Genomic DNA, 22,000 nt, shown 5'->3' on the forward strand with positions numbered 1-22,000 from the left:
GGAAGGAATCTCTCCTATTTATAATCCCAATCAGGTCCAATCAACTCCAGGTTGGGATTCTAACAATGTTTTCAAAAGACCTTCCAAAAAACATGTTGTTCAAAAGAATGTTATTCAAAAAAATGCAGACCATTCTATTTGTGAATTTAGCCCTCTTGGCTCTAAAGACTGTAATGTGTAAATCCACATTAAGTAATATTTATAATATCAAGATTTGAGGAAAGAAATATCACGATTGAATATTACATACATATATATTTCATTATACAGAAGTGGAGTTTTTTTAAGACCGAGGATTATAACGGAGTCCGAGGAACGTTGGCGTTTGAGCACATTGAGCACAGTATCGCCATGCAGGGACTGCTAAGGTCTTTTTCTCCACTTTGAATTAATTGAAGTAAAAATAAGAAAGAAAAGAAATAAAGATTAAAAGAATGGATACCACATGGTATATTGATTAAATGTTGTAGAGAGTTCAGCTCATCATTGACGTTGTAGTGCAGATTTTTTGCTGAAATTGTGTCCAGTATTTTTTGTTTTTCTGTTATAATTACCCCCATGGGATATGCACATGACAAGAAGGCACATAACAGTGTGTAGGTGTGTTTGGAAGATGAGTTTGAGCAGAGACATAACGTACATGCTTAATATTTTATAAAATATGTGCATATTTCACCCATGTGCATTTATGCCTGCTCATGAGAAGTTGCAAATATCTGCAGCAACATTTTAAGCTACAATTTCATCAGCGTCATTTATAAAGAGTGGAGGAATGGTCTAGTGGTTGGAGCACCAGTCTTGAAATCCAGAGGTGGCTGGTTGAAATCCCACTGCTGCTCCTTGTGGTCTTGGTTAAGTCACTTAACCTTCCATTGCCTCAGGTACGAACTTAGATTGTGAGCCCTCCAGGGACAGGGAAATACCTAGTGTACTTGAAACTCACCTTGAGCTACTGCTGAAAAAGGTGTGAGCAAAATACAAATAATAATAAATAGATATCTCTGTGTCTTTATAAATTAGCCCGAAAATAAATTTACTCTCTTACAGGTAATTCTGTAAAGGGCCCCGTGTGGAACATATTTCATAAAGGAAAGTAGACACCAACTTTCCTTTATAGAATTTTAGCATAACCAGGTATATATAGGCATATGTGGTTAGGCACAAACCCGCCAACCATAGAACTGGTGTAAATGCTCAGGCTTAGATTTGAAACATGCATACATAACTTACATTACTTACAACGCCCACCTGTAAAATATGCGCTGTCAACTATATGAAAGTATGGACAGTATGGTGCGTAACCAGATTTTTGGCACTTACCCACATATATGCTTCTATTCTGGTTATTTATGTATGTATTTTCTGTTTAAATGATAGAGCTTTCTTTGTAGACTTACCTCCTGTGGCTGAAGACCTCTATGCATCAAAGTTCTTCAGCACTGATGTCAGTGTTTAATGCACATTGAATGCCTGTTAGATAGTTATTAATACAACACATTAATGTTAATGCTAATAACCGAGAATGAGATGCAAAACTATATAAATTATCTTTTCTATTATTTGTGGAAACTAGACACACATTCAGTAGTGTTAACTTTAATATCAGATACCTTTTGACATTTCCAAAGATGTAGTTGTTTTAATATGCATATTATTTGCAAGCTACAGCAAATGGTGCATACAATTATTTTGCATACTGTGTTAATGTGCAGGTTAAAATTGGGGTTAATGGCTCATTTAAAAAAAACTTTTATTATTTATTGAAGTTACATCATAAACAAACAACACTAGATTACACTGAAATATAATTTAAAAAGAAAGAGAAAAGAAACCTGAACAATAAGGAAATTGTTCCAGCAGAGTTCCTCAAATGTGAGGAAAGAGGAACACAGCATTGTCCAGCAAATGAAAAGGAGAGTTTCAGAGCTGAGCTGACAGATAAAAAAGTGCAGTTTTACATGCCATCAAATAAGCAAGTTCAACAGTATTTGAGAGGGAAAGTTTGTAAAAAAGAGACTTTACTCCAGCTTTCCTGATGCAGAAATATTTTTTCTTTGTTATTGGGTTTTTTTGTTTGTTTTTCTTTTAATATCGAATGACTTACCTTTCCATTTTCATTTTCCAGTTGAGCAGAAGTATTTTACTGATGAAGAGTCAGATAGTATATAGTTTTGGCTCTTAGAGGCAAATTATCTCATGAGAATTTGTAAACACTACTAGACTGTGCTGAAATAAATGTAAACCAGAAAGAACTTGATCAAGTTCACAACCCTGATTCTTCTGTCAAGCAGACTTCTGGAAGTAAAATGCATTGAAACAGTTCAAGTTTCAATTCATATCCAGAAATCCTTAGAAGTTGAAGTGGGAAGAAACATGGAGTAGCTTGATGGGTAAGTGCCCACACCCTTATATACTCTAAGCTCTAGTGCAACCAATTATCTTCAAAAGCACACACCCAGTAAATAGGCCCCACCTGTGATAAATTGTACTGAGTCATACAATGACTGGACACATTCAGCAATTCCTTTTGGTCTTCTCTGTAGTGTAGTTCACTTCAAATTAAAGACACAGTCATGGGTTAGACAGGAGAAGCAGTTCAATGGTTAGAGTGAGAACCAGGGTTCAAATTCCATTGCTGCTTCTTTGCCTCAGATATAAAAATCTAGAGCTGACTTCAAAAATACAGGGCAGCAAGGAGCTGGCAGAGGAGCTCCAGGACAAAACTGTGAAAGACATAGATCAGAGGATGAGTATAAAAGAATAAGAAATTCCTGACTATTCTTCTGATCATGTGCAGGACAATTAGTAAGAAGCAGAAGGTATACGGCACCAACAAGACCTTGTCTAGACAGGCTATCCCCCCAAACTGAATGAACAAGCAAAACGTAGACTGATCATGGAGGTAACCAAGATGCCAGGTGCAACTTTGAAAGGGCTACAGGCTTCCATGGCCAAGACTAGTCAAAATGTGTATGTGAGAGAGTCTATAGGACACTACCACTTCCCCCTCAAGGACACTCCCTCATAGTGTTAGAGCCACCTTAAAATTCATAGTACCCAAAGGGGGAAAGTGACGTGAGATGGGTGAAATAAGAAAGGCATGGTCCAGGAAGTTTAAAAGCTAGGGGCACAGCCAGGTTAAGGAGGCCCAGAGGGGGAAGCAGTGAAGGCCCACTTGCATATGCCTCCACCACATATCTCTGAACTGCAACCTAAACAATAGGTAGGCCAGGTTCAACTTGGTACCTTGAAGAACTGTCTGCTTGACCCCTGGTGAATATTGTTGACTAGAGACAGTAGTGCATGCCATAGCCTGCAGGAATAGGACCACAGGAGGATTTTGCTTACATCTAAGGACTAGTTATGTTGTTTTCTCTCTTGCCTGTGAAGTTAACAAGACCCCCATAATTAGAACTTTTTAATAAAGTAGCATTTTGTGTTGACCTGGATCTACTGTGTGGCTTTGTTCAGGCTCCAAACCTGCCCAGATTCATGTTACCACAGTGCAGTGTTGGGCAAGTTACTTTGTAAAAATAATATATTAAAGTTACTAGTTATTATAACAAAAAGGTAATATATTACATTTACTAGTTACTTGTTTAATGAAAGTAATATGTTAAGTTACTATAAAAATAATATGTTTTAGTTACTTTTTAATTTTTGGATATAAACAGTTGTTTTGACATTACATAAAATTAATTCTAGCAATTAGAAGTACATCCATTATCAAAGAAAACATCTAAATAGCAAATACTCAAGTGTTAAAATATAGGGATCCAATACAATTAGAGAGATATTTAAATCAAATAAGCAAAACAAAAACATGAAAATAGCTAGCATATGAGCAATGCATAAATCAATCAAATATTATCTATATTCAGTAGTCCTCGGTGTGGCAGCAGCAAGCAGAGTCTTCTGGCGTCAATGCCAGCAAAGAAAAAAAACCTGTTCAATCAGAATGATTGATCATAGAGTTCCAGTATTTGAAGTGTCGTTCAGAAATGGGTCCAATGATGAGTCACGTGTCACCATGCAATGGAGTGGCAGCTGAAAAACTGAGCTCTGCTCGACCACCCTTAAAAATCGGCGATTACTCAGCTGAATTTACCCAAAATTTCTTGTGACAATCTGTGCTGCCTACTGGATTGCTGTGCCTCACGCTTGCTGGGTTGGTAATTCCAAAATCCACTGAGACGGCTTCTAAATCCACACGATAGACTAAAGAGAAGTCGCGGTCTGTGGATGGCAAGATGGCTGACAACCACAGCCTGCCGAGCCCATCTGTCAGCTCAGCTTGAACAGCCTAAATAATGACGGGCGTCTCCACAGCAGTTGAGGCCACCTTGGATAAAAAATTACAAGAGCTTTAAGACCGTACAGGGGAAGCACATGAATTCTATTACATTGCTGTACAACAAACAGATTCGATTTGCCTTGTTATACTCTGCTAAATTGTGGGTTACATTCAATGGACGCACCAAGTTGTTTGAGACTGTTACTGTCGCGCAGACCTTCACCTTCCAATATAGCACCCTTCACACTTTTTGCATTGAATGATATATACCATATTTGAAGATGGGCCTGTGAAGGATCCCCTTATGCTGAATGTTTTTCCCATGTGAGTGACTATGGGATCCTGTGAAATGTGTTGACATGGTTTACAGATTGATACAGTGGGGGAAATAAGTATTTGATCCCTTGCTGATTTTGTAAGTTTGCCCACTGACAAAGACATGAGCAGCCCATAATTGAAGGGTAGGTTATTGGTAACAGTGAGAGATAGCACATCACAAATTAAATCCGGAAAATCACATTGTGGAAAGTATATGAATTTATTTGCATTCTGCAGAGGGAAATAAGTATTTAATCCCTCTGGCAAACAAGACCTAATACTTGGTGGCAAAACCCTTGTTGGCAAGCACAGCGGTCAGACGTCTTCTGTAGTTGATGATGAGGTTTGCACACATGTCAGGAGGAATTTTGGTCCACTCCTCTTTGCAGATCATCTCTAAATCATTAAGAGTTCTGGGCTGTCACTTGGCAACTCGCATCTTCAGCTCCCTCCATAAGTTTTCAATGGGATTAAGGTCTGGTGACTGGCTAGGCCACTCCATGACCCTAATGTGCTTCTTCCTGAGCCACTCCTTTGTTGCCTTGGCTGTATGTTTTGGGTCATTGTCGTGCTGGAAGACCCAGCCACGACCCATTTTTAAGGCCCTGGCGGAGGGAAGGAGGTTGTCACTCAGAATTGTACGGTACATGGCCCCATCCATTCTCCCATTGATGCGGTGAAGTAGTCCTGTGCCCTTAGCAGAGAAACACCCCCAAAACATAACATTTCCACCTCCATGCTTGACAGTGGGGACGGTGTTCTTTGGGTCATAGGCAGCATTTCTCTTCCTCCAAACGGCGAGTTGAGTTCATGCCAAAGAGCTCAATTTTTGTCTCATCTGACCACAGCACCTTCTCCCAATCACTCTCGGCATCATCCAGGTGTTCACTGGCAAACTTCAGACGGGCCGTCACATGTGCCTTCCAGAGCAGGGGGACCTTGCGGGCACTGCAGGATTGCAATCCGTTATGTCGTAATGTGTTACCAATGGTTTTCGTGGTGACAGTGGTCCCAGCTGCCTTGAGATCATTGACAAGTTCCCCCCTTGTAGTTGTAGGCTGATTTCTAACCTTCCTTATGATCAAGGATACCCCACGAGGTGAGATTTTGCGTGGAGCCCCAGATCTTTGTCGATTGACAGTCATTTTGTACTTCTTCCATTTTCTTACTATGGCACCAACAGTTGTCTCCTTCTCGCCCAGCGTCTTACTGATGGTTTTGTAGCCCATTCCAGCCTTGTGCAGGTGTATGATCTTGTCCCTGACATCCTTAGACAGCTCCTTGCTCTTGGCCATTTTGTAGAGGTTAGAGTCTGACTGATTCACTGAGTCTGTGGACAGGTGTCTTTCATACAGGTGACCATTGCCGACAGCTGTCTGTCATGCAGGTAACGAGTTGATTTGGAGCATCTACCTGGTCTGTAGGAGCCAGATCTCTTACTGGTTGGTGGGGGATCAAATACTTATTTCCCTCTGCAGAATGCAAATAAATTCATATACTTTCCACAATGTGATTTTCCGGATTTAATTTGTGATGTGCTATCTCTCACTGTTACCAATAACCTACCCTTCAATTATGGGCTGCTCATGTCTTTGTCAGTGGGCAAACTTACAAAATCAGCAAGGGATCAAATACTTATTTCCCCCACTGTATGTTGCAGGGCTATGTGCCGTCGTCTTCTTTTTGAGCTTGTATTGGGAGTTTGCTTTTCACTAATTTGTGTTTCAGATTAGGTGGTTGTCTGAAGGCCAGCACTGGTGGAGCTGGGAATATCTCTTTCAGTAATTCATCCTCATGGAGTAGTGTCTGTAGAATGTTTATGATTTTTCCCAGATTTTTCAGCTCTGGATTGTATGTCCCTACAAGGGGGATTCTCTCCGTGGCTTTCTTTTCCTTGTACCCCAGTAGGTTTTCCCTGGGTATTTTAAGGGAAGAGGCAATATTTTTGAAGATTATTTTGGGGTTGTAGACTTTTTGTTTGAAGGATTCAGTCAAAGGTATCATCTTATTTGCTTTTCTATGTTTTGTTTTATTTCTGTTTATTAATTTGAAAGGAAGTGCCGGAAACTGGAAGCATCCCTAGTGACTAGTGACGTAAAGAAAATCAGATGGATGTCACTAAAAGGAACGATATAAAGTAGCAAGAAATTATCAGCTTAATTCTATAAATGGCGCTAAAAATTACGTGTGGAAATTCAGGCGCGTGCCCAATTTCCATTTGCAATGTAATTGGGTGCTAATAATCAATTATCGGCACTAAATGGCATTAATTAAAATTTACGTGTGCATTTTTAGCTGCCGGGACCCGCACTTAAATTTTATGCACGGTTCCAAAAAGGGGGTGTGATCATGGGCAGATCAGGGGTGTTCCTGCAATTTATGTATGCTGTTACAGAATAAGGGGTGTCCATGCCTCATTTAGGTGCAAGAATTTACAATAGGATTTAATTCGTGTAAATCCTTGCCTCTAAAGTTAGGCGCGGGTCTCAGTACCAAACGCTATTCTATAAACGGCACCTAACTTTGAGCACTGTTTATTAGCACGTTTTTTATTGGCATCGACTTTTTGACACCATGTATAGAATTCTCCTATATTACTCATTACTGAAAAATGTAATATATTACAGTTATTTCTTAACTTTTGCACAAAAGTAATCATTATAAAAGTAATATATTACTGCCAAAAATTGCCACAGTGTGCAAGTGAAATCAGTATCCCAAACACTGGTGGGATGGCAGGAAGGAAGCCATTGCTCAAGAAAATCCATCGTTTAAATCCCATTTGAAGTATGCAAAGGAAAAGACCACATAGCCGATACTGGAGCCAAGTGTCAAAAATTACCACTGTCTGATCCAATTAAAATAGAACATTTTGGCCTGAATGCAAAGTGTTCTGTTGGCACAAACCCAACACAACACATCACCCAGAGAACACCATCCTTACCTTGAAGCTTGGAGGTGGCAGCAGCATAATGTTATGGGGATGTTTCTCATGAGCAGAAATTTGGGACAATTGTCAAGATAGAAGACACAGTGAATGGAGAAAACACTGAGCAGACTTTGCAGGAGAGCTAAAACTGGGGCTGAAGTACACAGGAACCACACAGCCAAAGCTACAGTGGAGTGCCTAAGGAACAAAAAGGTACATGTCCTTGAGAGGCCCACTCAGAGTCCCAACCTCAATCCAATTGAAAACTGGCAGGATGACTTGAAGATTTCAGAGGACAGGACAGAGCTTGAACTCTTTCATAAAGGTCTAATATTGACAGATCTAGGTATGGAAAGCTGGGAGAGACCTATCCCAAAGTCACAGCTATGATAGCTGCCAAAGGTGTTTTTACTAAATTGACTTGGGAGTAAGGGGGAGATGTACCCAGTTACTGCATTTCAGTTTTGTTATTCTGGGTATATCCTTTGTTCCCCAGTAGAACAGTTTTCCCCTGATGTGGAATATGTTTGTGATAAGTAGAAAGAAAATCATTTACATGAATAAAAGCCTGATGCAGCGACACAACAAAATGTGAAAAACATTAGAGAGCGTAGCCGAGAGTGTAGCCACTAGACCTGTATTATTTTTCTCTGGAAAGTCTGTTGACAGTGCGGGTAAATTGAACACATAGAGGGGCATTTTCAAAAGGACATCCAGCTGATAATATATAAAACAAAAACCATGTCCATTTCACAGCCATTTTTGAACAGGATGAGATTGAAACAGGTTTAGATAAAAGTATCCTTTTTTTTGCCTTGGACATTTCTTCCCATTCCATTGTTGCTGAAAGACGTCCCAATTTGGGCCCACCCTAGTCCCACTCAAAGCATGCATCCAATACTCCCTCTTGCTATTTGGACAAACTGCAGTGTAAAACATCCAAGTTCTGCCTTTTGAAAATCGCAGTTTAGATGTTTTCGGTAGATGGACGTTCATCAGTTTTGAAAAAGAGTGCCATAGTAGAACATGCACACTTTATTTTTTTTTTACCCACAATTGGGATGGGCAGTTTTCAAAGAACACATAAACACTGGTTTTCAAAATTGCCCTCCCCGGTCTGCTACAGATGGAAGAAGTTCTGGTGCTCTGACCCAGTGCAACAGTATTGGTCTATCCTTCCAGAGTGTTCTGGAATATGTGCTCTCATCAAAGAGATAGCTGGCAACTGTTTCATCAGTTCTGACTTATGCTTTGCCTCCTTTTTCAAAACCTTTTATGTCACTGACCTGGATTGCCCTCTGCTTTTCTCTCTCTTTTCCTTCATTATAGATTAACTTAACTTGCAAATGTATTAGAAAGTGTGCTACTGTTATAACAGATGTTTCCATAATATCCCTTTTGTCTTCTTCCAATTTAGCCAAGAGCTCTTCTACCAGATACTTATTTATGACTTTGGGAATTTTGGCGTTTTAAGATTATCCGTAAGTACAGTTTGTCTCTGTTCCTTATCTATTTATTTATTTAAAAACTTACAGCCTGCATAATCATGCATACATAATAAAATAGATAAAACACCAATAGACAAAACATATCAATAAAAACATTACAAAAAATGCTAGTCCACTGCTTCTGTATACATCATTCTTCAAATTGCTGATCAATTCAGTAGACGTCTAAAGACTTGCTGAAACCAGTAGGTCTTAGCATACTTTATAAATGTATTAATACACTTCGCAGTTGTAAAGGTGTAATGTATTCCACAGTTTTGTCCCAGCAATGATATGGAAGCTCTGTACTCATCTAGTCTGACATAATGGAAAAATGGCACATCCAGAACATCTGTACAAACAGGCCTCAACAGCCTTGAGGGTGGATACAAAAGTAGAAGCAAAAACAGTTGATACTTGGTTATTCAGGACCATAAAGACAAGCAAATAAATCTTTTACTGAATTCTCCACTCAGTTGGGAGTCAATGTGACTGAAACAGAATAAGAGAAATATGTTCAAATCTTGATATACCACAAATGATCTTATTGAGGTAACAATATTTCTTGAATAACTTCCCTCAAATATGGTTCTATGGTATGATGAATCTAACAAGACGCCCAGGTAACGAATTTCCTGTATTATTACATCATCCATCATAAAATATGTAGGAAAATGTGAAACTCAAAATCCTGATAAAGCAAGAACTCAGGTCTTAGGTACATTTAATTTCAAATGATTAGCTACATAGAACCGAACTTGATTTGGATAATATGGGATATAGGACTAAATAAATGGAAATAGCTCTTGTCCAAGAACTGATCCTGCTGGTTATATGTTGCATTCATATCAGGATATTTTAGTGAACAAGTTATGCACATTTTTGTGCTAATAATAATGTTATATGCTAATAAACATGCCTAATGGTGCCTTTTTGGGGGGAATTATTTTTTGACAGGTTAAATAGAGTAAATTAGGATAGATTTATTTTTTATTTGATTTCTTAGCTGCCTGTCACTTAATAGCAGGGCTGCATATAGAGCCTTTAGTAGGCTACAGATTGTACATATGGCACAGCTCTGGACAAAACTAGAATAGAATCAGAAAAGGAGGGGTGGAAATAATTATGATTTTTGAATACATTAGAGAATCATACAAGGAGCTAACAGGCTCGGTGGCTAGTAGCAGTGCTGCCATGCAGTGGATCTAGGTTTAGTACCCAGGTACGGCTTCTCCTTCCTGGCTGCTCAATGCTTGGGTTGCTGCACAGTCTCAGCTGTTATTCAGTGGGCCCATGTTATCCATATTCTGAAGGGCCCAACTAACAACAAAAGCTCTGAGACTAGAGACAGTAAAAAAATAAAAGGTGGGGGGGGGGGGGGGGGGAGATTTCTGTACTGAGAGTAGTAAAGCTAAGGTATAATTTGAACAGAATTCATGCAGACTATCCCCTTTGTTTACTAAGCCGTGCTAGTGGCTGCCAGTGCGCTAATACCAACACAGGGGGTATGTATGGATATAAGTTTTTATGAGATAAAATGATTAGTGGGTATAAAGATATGCCTAGTGCTTTGATACTAGCCCAAGGAGACGCTGTCCTGGGATCATGAAAGCATCTGTTCCTTTAGATGCTGGCAACAACGTGATTCTTCTCACCTCCTCACTAAATTGTCACAAGGGAGCTGCCAGGCAGAAAATACAGTAATAGGGCTTGTGTACCCCATTCACATAATACTCTTGTGTGAATGTATAGTTTTATGCCAATTTGAGTGTTGAATTTGCAGAATAGCGTTCAATTTCTGTTAATTTCAAGCTCCTGGTAGATGTCACTTATCCAAGAAAAGCCATTTCCTGCAGTCCCCATTTACTTTTGTTTTGGTATGCTTTTGGAGTTCAGTTTTGAGTTCTTTGCCTGTGCTGATTAACTTTCTGAAATTTGTCCTCGCGTGCAGCTAAAATCCAACAAGCTGTGAAACAATATGCATACCTTTTGCTGCCATTCTCAAGGGGCGTGTTTAGGTCAAGAGAGCAAACATCTATATGTCAATGACTTTTTCTAGCTTAAAAAAAAAGGCAGGTGGAAGTGGTAGAGAATGACACTGGGACAAAGTTTGTCCCTGTTACTGCCCCATCCCCTTAGGTTCTGTCTCTGTCCCCACCCCGGCCTCCGTAGGTTCTGTCTCTTTCCCCACCCCGGCCTCCGTAGGTTCTGTCTCTGTCCCCACCCCATCCCCGCAGGTTCTGTCTCTGTCCCTGTCCCATCCCCATGGGTTCTGTCCTCATCTGCAGAAGCCTCGAACATTTATGATTTTATATTTAAATCTTTTTATTAAAAGGAACAATATACTGTGCAACCTTTTATAAATAACACATAGAAAACAATAGTAAAAATGAACAATTTGCCATCTTAGAAGATGTGCTGGTAGCAGGAATGTACAGGATCCCCCATGCAAATTTTGCTAGTCGTGGCCAGCATATTTACTTTTTTCCAAAAAAAATCAAAATAGTGTCGTCTGCATCACTCAAACTTAAATAACAGTCCAGTTTATTAACAGGCTTCAAAGTACAAAATGACATAGACAAAGTTTGTCCACATCTTCAAGGGTTCTGTCCCTACCCGTCCCCATGGGATCTTTCCCCGTTCCTGCCCCATCCCCGCAGGCTCTGTCCCCGCCCCATCCCTGTGGACTCTGTCCCTGTCCCCATCCTTGCGGTTACCGCAGGTCCCCATCCCCGTGTCATTCTCTACCTAATAGCACAGCAAGCTTCATAGCTAAAGAGATATATGAGCTTTCACTTTGAAAAATGTGTACAAAGCCTACTGGTAGAAATTACAGCTGGTCTTTGTCCCAGTGCAGACAGTTTGAAAATTGTTCCCTTACGGACTTATTTTATAAAGGATATGCTCCTAAATTTATGAGGAGTAGCCTAGTGGTTAGTGCAGTGGACTTCGATCCTGGGGAACTGAGTTCAATTCCCAGTACAGTTCCCTGTGACTCTGGGCAAGTCACTTAACCCTCCATTGCCCCTGGTACAAAATAAGTACCTGAATATATGTAAACTGCTTTGAATGTAGTTGCAAAAACCTCAGAAAGGCGGTATATCAAGTCCCATTTCCCCCTCCCCTCCCCCTGTGCTCCAAAATAGATTATGCTGCTAATATAGGGGCTTAAATTTAGGAGCACAACTTTTATAGAATAAGACCCTTAATGTTTAATAGACTGTAGAGCAAATATTTATGAAAAGTGGGTTGGTTTAGATTAAATTACTGCTCTGAGACATGTTATTACAGCGTAGGTGCCATCTAGTAATGCTTGGGGTTAGGTAATTTACCCAAAGCTCTGATGATGAGAGAATACATCCAGATGACATGCGTGTGTCAGGGTGAGAGTTAGTGGTAATATACTGAGTTTGAAAGAAACGGGGGAATTCTTAACTATCAGTTTTAGCTTGATTATATGTTGGTGCTAATATTATAAGTCCTGATTGTTTGCAGGAGCCAGCACCTCTGTATGATTTAGCTATACTGGCCTTGGACAGCCCCGAAAGTGGCTGGTCAGAAGAAGATGGGCCGAAGGAAGGACTTGCTGAGTATATTGTCCAGTTTCTGCAGAAGAAAGTAGAGATGCTGAAGGATTACTTTTCACTTGAGATTGATGAGGTGACTTTTAATTTTTCTCTTCTTTTGTACCATTCAAGAGTGCACCCTTAGTTCCTTACCTACTGGTAGTGTTTCTGCTTCACAGAAATAACATTGCTCAGTTTAAATCTCCAATTCTTTTTATTAATCTTAATGTATATGTGGAGGAACATTTTCGATATGACGTCTAAATCCAGTTTTGGATGTTTTGCTGAAAATGTCCAAAAATCAAGTGGGTGAACATAGTGATTTTTGAACCAGAAAAAAGTCTAATTGTTTTGTTTCAAAATGCCCATTTGCTGGATCTTTTTTTTTGTGCTCAAGGCGTTTATCTATTTTTTTTTTTTTTTTTGAAATAAACTTTTATTGGTGACAACAACAATTGTACGATTCTAATCTCATTTCAAAACATTCAACAACTTCATAAACATCATTTGTACATCTATCATGTAACTCTGTCTCACTATGTCACACCTTTTATTGTTTCTCCCCCCTTCCCTTGTACTAGCCCCGCTCCCTCCCCTCTCCCCCATCCCTACCCCACCCCCCACCCACCCTCCCTTCCTCCCTTCCTCCCAGGTAGTACTCTGCTAATACATTTGTGCCTATCCATTAAGTATTCTACTCCGTGCCAGTGGAGTTAGGGTGTCCAGGAATGACTGCCAACACTGGAAGAACTTGTCTCCCTTCGGGGATGATAAATCCGGAACCTCTTTTCGCTCCATAGCGCATAGGGAGAGCATATAAGCCCGCCACAACTGGATCGTGGGTCCTTCTTCCTTGAGCCACAATTTAAGTATAGATTTCTTCCCCATAATCACTGCTCTTCGTAGAAAAGCTTTGAGGCCTATTTTCTTTCGGCCCCTAGTTACATATTTCTCAAACAATAGGCCAGGTTGTCGATTCCACATAACCCCCCACATCTTTGACACTTGTGTACATAATAAGGACCAAAAAGCTAGTACAGCTGGGCAGTGCCAAAACATATGTCCTAGGTGTGCTTTCTGCCCCGTGCATCCCGGACAATCATCATTCTGCCGCAGGGTTGCCTTATAGGCTCTATGTGGAGAAACATATAATCTCATCAAGAATTTATACTGAGTTTCTCTAATATCTGTGCTCCCAAATTCTTTATAACATGTTTGGAGGCAAGATTGTATGTTTATTTCCCCTGCTCGAAGCCCCAGTTCTAATGCCCATTCCTGTGCCAATTTAGCATATAACATTGGTGCCTGCGCCTCTTTAATCTGTGCATGATAATACTTCAGAGGTACCGCCCTCTGTGCTTCTAGGTCATATATTTCTGTCAACTGGTTACGCACTTTGGAAGTAAGTGACTGCAGCGGGAGTGAGCTTGTATAATGTTTTAGCTGAGTGTACGCAAGAAAGTCCTGACATGTTAATCCCTGGCGGCTTCGCAACTCCTCCTCTGTCCGCAACCTGCCATCCCCCTTCATGATCTGAAATAGAAAAAATATACCCTCTGACCTCCAAGCGACAAAAGTGGCTGAGGAACTGCCCACTGGAAACTCTGTATTTCCTCCCAGGGGCAAGAATGGGGTCACCCTTGGATTTAACTGAAATAATTTGCAAATCCATTTCCATGCTTTTTTCATAGGTCTGAAGAGTGTCAATACTTTTGTTTGATGTGCCCCCCTTCCCAGTCCTACATGCAGCCAGTAACTAAAATGCATATTGCCCAACATTGCACATTCCATTTCTGGAAAGGAGAAGTGCGACGTTCCCTTGAACCAATCCGCTATGTGTCGCATGCATCCTGCTACCGACATCCATTTCACACTCAGTACCCCCAATCCTCCCTTGTCTTTTGGCAGATATGTTTGTTTAAATGACACTCGGGCTCTACGTCCATCCCATAGAAATCGCCTGAGCATTCTATGGAGGTCTACCTCCTCTTTATGGGTAAGATATAACGAAAGCACCTGTACCACATATGTCCACTTAGGTACGAGGATCATATTGTAAAGCGCTACCCGCCCTAGTAGTGAGAGGGGTAATTTTTGCCACATCAATAAAGCTGTCCTCGTGGTCTCCCACAAAGGTCGCAAATTGATGGTGTGTACCTTATTCAATTGGGTTGGGATGTATACTCCCAAATATTTAATTGCTTTTGTGCCCCATTGCAACGGAAAAGATCCCTCCCACTGTGTCTTTATTGTCTCGTTAGTTGGCAGAGCTACCGATTTTTGTTTATTTAATTTGAATCCAGAATAATATCCAAATTCCTCTACTGTTTCCAACAGTCCTGTTAGGGAGCCCTGTGGCCTTGTGAGCGTAAGCAGGATATCGTCCGCAAACGCTAGCACCTTAATTTCAGTCTGTGGCATTGTTACTCCTGTGATCTCCTTATTCTTACCAATCGAGCGTAGCAGAGGTTCTAAATATAGTAGAAAGAGAAGGGGTGAAAGAGGACAGCCCTGCCGCGTTCCTCTTTGTATTGAGAAGGGTGCAGATATCATGTTGTTTACTGTAACACGTGCTGTGGGTGCTGAATACAATGTCAAAATCGCTCTAAGATACCAGCCCTCCAGTCCCACATATTTCAATACCTCAAAAAGATACTCCCAGCTTACTTTGTCAAACGCCTTCTCCGCATCAAGACTCACTAGCAGGAGTGGATCATTTTGTTCCTGACTCTGTGCCAGCGCTAACAAAGCTCGCCTAATATTAAGCCCAGGGTGCCTCCCTTTCACAAAACCAACTTGATGATCCCCTATCAAAGACGGTAAGTGTTTTGCTAACCTGTCTGCTAGAAGTCTGGCCAGTATTTTAAGATCAAGATTCAATAATGATATTGGTCTATATGCTTCTAAAGCTTCTGGGGATTTACCCGGCTTAGGTATCAAAGTTATTAGGGCCTCATTCACTCTAGAAGGCCAAGCTCCACTCTCCACTACGTCCTCAAAGTATAGTGTAAGAGGCCCACACACCCTATGACCCATGAGTTTATAATATTCTGTGGAGAACCCATCCATCCCCGGGCTTGTGCCTCCTGCAAGGGACTTAACCACCTTCTGCACTTCCTGAGCTCTTATGGGGCCATTTAGCTGGTCCCTGATTTCTTGGGCCAGGCGTGGCATTCCCGAGTCTTCCAAATAATCCCCTGGCGCTGGACCCGCTGCTTCTGGGTCTTCCCCATATAACTGCTTGAAATAATCTGTGAAGAGTTGCAAAATTTCAGTGGGTTTATGTTGCTGTGTGCCATCTGGTGCTGTTAATGTGTGAATAAGTTTTTTGGTCGTCCATGTTTTTACCATTCTTGCTAATAATTTCCCATTTTTGTTGCCAAATTTAAAATACTGATATCGCCTACTGAATAGGAATTTTTTCGTTCGTTCATGTATCAGTGTGTTAAGCCCTGCCAAAGTTGCCATCATATGTTCATAGTTAGCCGCCGTTGGGCATTGCTGGTGCTTCCTTTTGGCCTGTATGTACTGGCGTTCTAATTGGATAATGCCTTGTGATATTCTCTTGTTTCTAGCAGCCACATAACTAATGATCTCTCCTCTCATCACTGCTTTGGATGTTTCCCAGAACAGTTCAGGTGTGTCTTGGTGCTGTGTATTAGTCTCAATATAATTATCCCACTTCTGTTCTAAATAAGATCTGAAATCTGGGTCTCCCACTAAGTATGCTGGGAATCTCCATCGCCTATGTTGCTCAATGGGTGGCCCCAACTCCACATCTATCCAAATTAGTGTATGATCTGAGATAGCCATCGGTCCAACCTCTGCAGAGTGTATTACTGAGAACAAGGGGGCGGATATCAATATGTAGTCGATACGAGACCACGTCCGGTGAACCCTCGAGAGATGAGTGTAGTCTCTTTGCGTAGGGTTCAGCAGCCGCCAGGGATCCACCAAATTTAACGTGTCACACAAATAATCTAAGCCTTTTCCTTTACCCATGGCCCCCCAAGCCGAGGACGATGATCGGTCCAAATCTGGGTTTAGCACTTGATTAAAATCTCCCATTAGTATCCATGGTGCCGTGTCATATTTTAGTCCTAATTTTACTAGAGTTGGAAAAAAACTTGAATCACGGGTATTAGGTCCATAAATACCACAGAGATAGTAATTTTGGCTCATGTAATTTATGTGTATCAGAACATATCTACCCTCTTTGTCTCTTTCCACTACCCGTGATTCGCAGGGGAGGCCCCTCTTTATAAGAATTGCTACCCCCCCCTTATGACCCGTGGCCGATGAGTAATAACATTCCCCCACCCATTGTTGTTTCAATTTCTGGTGTTCCTCGTCTGATAACTTAGTCTCCTGCAGGCATGCAATAGAGGCCTGGTGGTGTTTTAGGCATGTTAATATCTTGGTCCGCTTCACTGGGGAATTTATCCCTGATACATTCCAAGATATCACACGCAGAGGAGGAGTCTTAGCCATTAGCCTTTTGTATGTGTCTCCTATTCAGTGTGTCCAACCCAACTCTGGGCTCCAGGTTCCCCAGCCAAAACCCGGCGCCTTCCACATTATACATAAATCGTTTTTCTATTCCATACGTTTTACCTGCACTATGTCTGAATTTCCTACCTGGTAGAATTGGTCTTCCCTCCCCTCCCCTCCCCCCTTCTCTTCTATTCCCCTCTCCCCCCCTCCCCCCCCTCCCTGTCCCCATATTCCTTCCCATGCCTCCTTCCTCATGCCACCCTCGCTTGGCATCTGGGTCTGTTTGATGCACCCGGAATCCCCCCACCAAACTTTGTAACATATCTATACTTCATTACGTGCTCTCTATTTAACTGTGCACATTAACCTCATAATGTCAAGTCCCTTGAACAGTCTCTTACAGTTAGAAGACCAGTTCTTCTATGACTCTTTGTCGTATTGGTGTTCACCCACGGGCTTCTCTCGCCATCAGCTACCGGCTTGTCATTGCTCTTCACTCGGTATGATGTTCAGTATAACCAAAAGGTGGTCTCCTAATTTTGTAAATCCCCTGCGATTTTTAAGTTTTGACTCTCGACCACCTGCCACCTCACTACAGTCATGCTGGGGGACGTTCCATCCACTCCAAAGCTGACTCCGGTGTCTGAAACAATTTCCATCCGTTAGCAGTCTGTACTTTCAGTGTGGCTGGATACTGCAATATAAATCTTAGCCGCTGTTCCACCAACTTCGAACACACCGGTGTAAACGCTCTCCGTCGCTGCGTGAGAGATGAGGAATAGTCTTGAAATACTTTTATTAATCCTCCTTCATATTTCGCTTCCTCTTTGTTGGCTTTATATAGGCGCAAAATTGCTGCTTTCTGCGAGTAATCATGAAATTTTACTATGACCACCCGAGGGCGATTTTCGCGTGGTTGCTTCTGGCCTATTCTGTGCGCTCTGTCTAAGCGAATGTCCATGCCTTCCCGGGCCTCCGGGTAGCGCGCCTGCAGCCATGTTTCCAAAGTTGTCTTTAATTGCCCCTCCGCCAGGGACTCTGGGAATCCTACGAATCTTAAATTCTCTCGCCGAGATCGATTCTCCAGCTCGTCTAGTTTTTGCTGGTACTCTATGGACAACTGTTCCAACTTATCTATGCTCGTCCCCTGTTCTTGCTGCGTATCCTCTACTTCGGACACCCGAGCTTCGAGCTCGCCAGTACGGCGTGTAAGTTCTGAGGTCATATTTTTTAGCTCCGCTATTTGCTCCGACAGGGTATTAAATCGGGAGTCCAGTGCGTGAACAACCGCCTCCGTTAACTCTGTTACCAGAGTATCTGTTGGGGCGTGCGCTGGAGATACAGACGGGGATACCGGCGCCATCTTGTTTTCCGCCCCGCGGAGCCTCTCGTCCTTACGTTTAGTTGTTTTAGTGCTCACCGACATTGTCTGCTGGATCAAAAATTTGTCCATATATTCCAGGTCTAATCAGGAGCTCTTTTTTTATTCAATTGTGGAGTTTGAGAGCGATTATTGTTGTGTTTGGCGAGGAGTTCCGGAGCCGCGATGTAACCTGCGTCCACCGCCGCTCACTGCATCACGTGACCTCTCGGCGTTTATCTATTTTTAAGCATTTTAAAAAAAAAATTGTCCAATGTAAAAACGCACAAAAACAAGCCATTGAGGGTGGGGGGCAGCATTCTTAGTAGACTGGCCACATAGACATCACAGCAGAGAAGTGGGGCATCCTAGGGGGCACTGCAGAAGACTTCACATAAAAGGTCCTAGGTACACATCTCACCATTACCCCCTTATATTGTATGAGGAGCCATCCAAGCACCTACTGTACCCAGCTGTACACCACTGCAATCACCCTTATGGCTGCAGGTATCACCTATGGAAAGGATATGTCACGTTGTACACCCAGGGACAATGAACTTCTTCTCAAGGTGGGCAACATACAAGAGTGAAATAAAATATGCCCCATTCAAAACAGACCTGACTGCCACAGCTTGTCAACATAGCTGTATTTTGTAGCGACAAAGCTGGCTATTTCCTAGGGCATAACAAAGCCAGAACATACAAGCATTTAGCTAGCTAAATTCCACAAGGTGCTTCTCTTATAGAATGCTTATCCAAAAAAAGGAACTGAGGTCATCAAGTTTGTGGCAAGCAGACCTCTTTTGTTCAGTTCTATTTTGTTTTTTATTAATATGGGAGAACTCTTCAAAAACTAGCAGAATTGTACTGATGAACTGCTACAGCTCTATAGCCTGGCAACAGTGAAACGTTTTAGCTGAGTTGAGAACATGAGACGGGGGAACTGTTCAGCCCAGGAAATCAGCCACTCACAGTGCAAATTATTAAGCATTAGCACACAGCCAATTCCCCATAAATGGCATGGGGCTCAAGAGAAAAACACTGCAGGCATACAGCCTAGAGATAGTTGCAGCTTGCCAAGATTATTACATCCTGTGAAAATAAGGAAGCAGATTTACTGGATGGTAGTAGAATAGCTAAGCTGCTGTAGTAAACAACAAAGGACAGAATGCCATAAACAATATTCATTCCCTTCGACCCTCATGGTGCCTGATACACACCTACTACTACTACTACTTAGCATTTCTATAGCGCTGCCAGGGTTACGCAGCGCTGTACAAGTTTAGACAACACCTACCTCACTCGACCACAATATAACCATATATTTGTTATCAACCAACTGGTGGATGCCTTTACGGTATTATGCAAGCCACATTGAGCCTGCAAATAGGTGGGAAAATGTGGGGCACAAATGTAACAAATAAATAATGACCCATTAGCTTGACAAGCCAGTGGCAGGAGCATAGAACAACGCAGTGCGGACTGGGTAAAAAGCTTCTTGTTCACTGCACAACTGTTGTAATAAATTCAGCTAAGAAGAAAACAAAACTTAACAGAATCCAAAGTTAAACACAGAAAAAGGAGTGGAAGAGCAAGCTCACCAACAGCCAAAATGATTAAAACTGTTGACTGCACCTCATCTAAAAGGAAGGTTGGAACATATATAACTTTGATCCCTTTAATTTGCTGAGGAAACCATAGCGAGGGGTGGGAAGAGACTCGGCATCACAGAGTGTCACCCCAGCTCCAATAAAACTTGTAGATACCTTCATATGAAGGAGCATAATCCTTTCAAAAGAAACCCCCTGCTCTCTGAGCAACATCAAAAAAATCTGGGTCAGGGAGCTGGCTGAGAAGAACTGACCAGGAGCTGTACAGTTCATCTACCATCTGCTTGGAGACAGAGAAATAATGAGGATTCTATTGCTGCACAATCTCCTTTAGGGGCGAAGCACATGGAACTTCTTTCTCTATCCGTTGGTCAATGGACACAACACCTACCTAGCTGCTTTTTAACCTAGGACTGGAAGAGCCTGTCCACAAAGAATGCTACAGCAAGAGTTAGGGTGTAGGACAAGAAGCAGTTAGAAAAACCTATCCTCTCTACTATCAGAGCTAGGCAGGAAGGGAAAGATGTTTTTATGTCTTTTTTTTTGGGGGGGGGGCAGGGTTAGAAGACAGAGAAGTACACCACAATACAGATTCACAGGACAAAATTAATTAAGTGATAAGCAATAAATTCTAGAGAATAGATATAAAAAAGTAGCAGAAATTTGGCTGCATAGGAATAGGAACTGATCCCAAACGATTGAACAAGAAGATCCAAAAGGACTAACAAATAAATTAACAAGTGAAAGAGAAAGCACCGACCCCTGCAGAACACCACATGTCAGAGGTTAAAGAGTAGAAGTAGACGAAGACTGCACCACCCGAAAAAATTGTTGCTGCAGAAAAGAAGTAAACCAGTCCAGAACCAAACCAGAAATACTCAAAGATGAAAGACCAAGTTCATCAGAAATTTCTGCACGTAGCCCATATCTATAATTGTCGGGCTTTCAGCCTCTTTTGGGGTTCCATAAAGAGTATTGTATCTACGCCTACTGAATCACAGTGAACTGGGGAGCAAAGGAATACTGAGCATTCTATGACTACGCAATCCCGTTTAGGGCAAAGCACAGGGCACTGCTTTCTTCTTTCTGCCTCCACCCGCTGGTTGACAGGCACAACACCCACTTATCTGGACTGGTCTGGTAGAACTAAAAGGAAATTACCAAGTGAGACATAATTTTTCTTTTACATGCTCCGATGGGTAGTTTTCACCCCAATGGATCCAGCTGGGTGATTCCTTATTTACTCAGAGCTTTTGAAGATTGCTCTCATAGAATAATGTGTCTGTAGGTTTGTCTTGAAGGTGGAAAGTGTATGTGTCAGACTGTTACATCGAGTGAAGTGATCGCTGCAGGTAAGAGACAGCATGGCATAAGACTGGGATGATGAAATGAGTTAAGGAGAATAAAGAGGTAGACAATAAACACTATGCAGAGCATAGAAGAGAAGGAGGGGTACATTGTGAAATTAGGACAGATAAAGGAGGGCAGGGTGTGAAGATCCCTGAAAACAATTACAGAAATTTGAGTTTAATGAAGAAGGAAATAAGGAGCTAGGACAGAGAGAAATTTATTTCGTATATGCTTGTTTGGTTTTTTTTTTTACATAAGACATACATATGAGTATACACATCTGTTTTTATACAAATGTGTGGTTTTATAATTACCAGGAAGGAAATCTCACAGGATTACCACTTCTGATTGAAAATTACATCCCCCCTCTGGAAGGCTTGCCAATGTTTGTCCTGCGTTTGGCTACAGAGGTAATTTAGAAGATAACTGAGTTATTGTGATTTTGGGGAGGGGAGTGTATAATTATTAAGCTGCAGTAAAATTTAGGCTTTTATGGCACCTCAGTTTACCACAGGAGTCATGTAACACAGGTCAGTAACTCCCATGGTGCATGAATAACCTTGCAAGGTGCACAAAATAAGACTACCACTAG

At 41.6% G+C, this 22,000-nt stretch overlaps 1 protein-coding gene across 1 annotated transcript in view; it reads left to right on the forward strand.

Annotated features, from left to right (window-relative positions):
* Window positions 1-22,000, forward strand: part of MLH1 (mutL homolog 1) — a 52,793-nt gene that overhangs the window by 25,811 nt on the left and 4,982 nt on the right. Inside the window, exons 6-8 of the mRNA XM_030205536.1 lie at window positions 8,959-9,022; window positions 12,524-12,688; window positions 21,726-21,818. Of these exons, the coding sequence (XP_030061396.1) occupies window positions 8,959-9,022; window positions 12,524-12,688; window positions 21,726-21,818 (322 nt within the window). The remainder of the gene's footprint in view (window positions 1-8,958; window positions 9,023-12,523; window positions 12,689-21,725; window positions 21,819-22,000) is intronic.

This window comes from Microcaecilia unicolor, chromosome 1, assembly GCF_901765095.1.
Source record: "Microcaecilia unicolor chromosome 1, aMicUni1.1, whole genome shotgun sequence".
NCBI classification, from domain to species: Eukaryota; Metazoa; Chordata; class Amphibia; order Gymnophiona; family Siphonopidae; genus Microcaecilia; species Microcaecilia unicolor.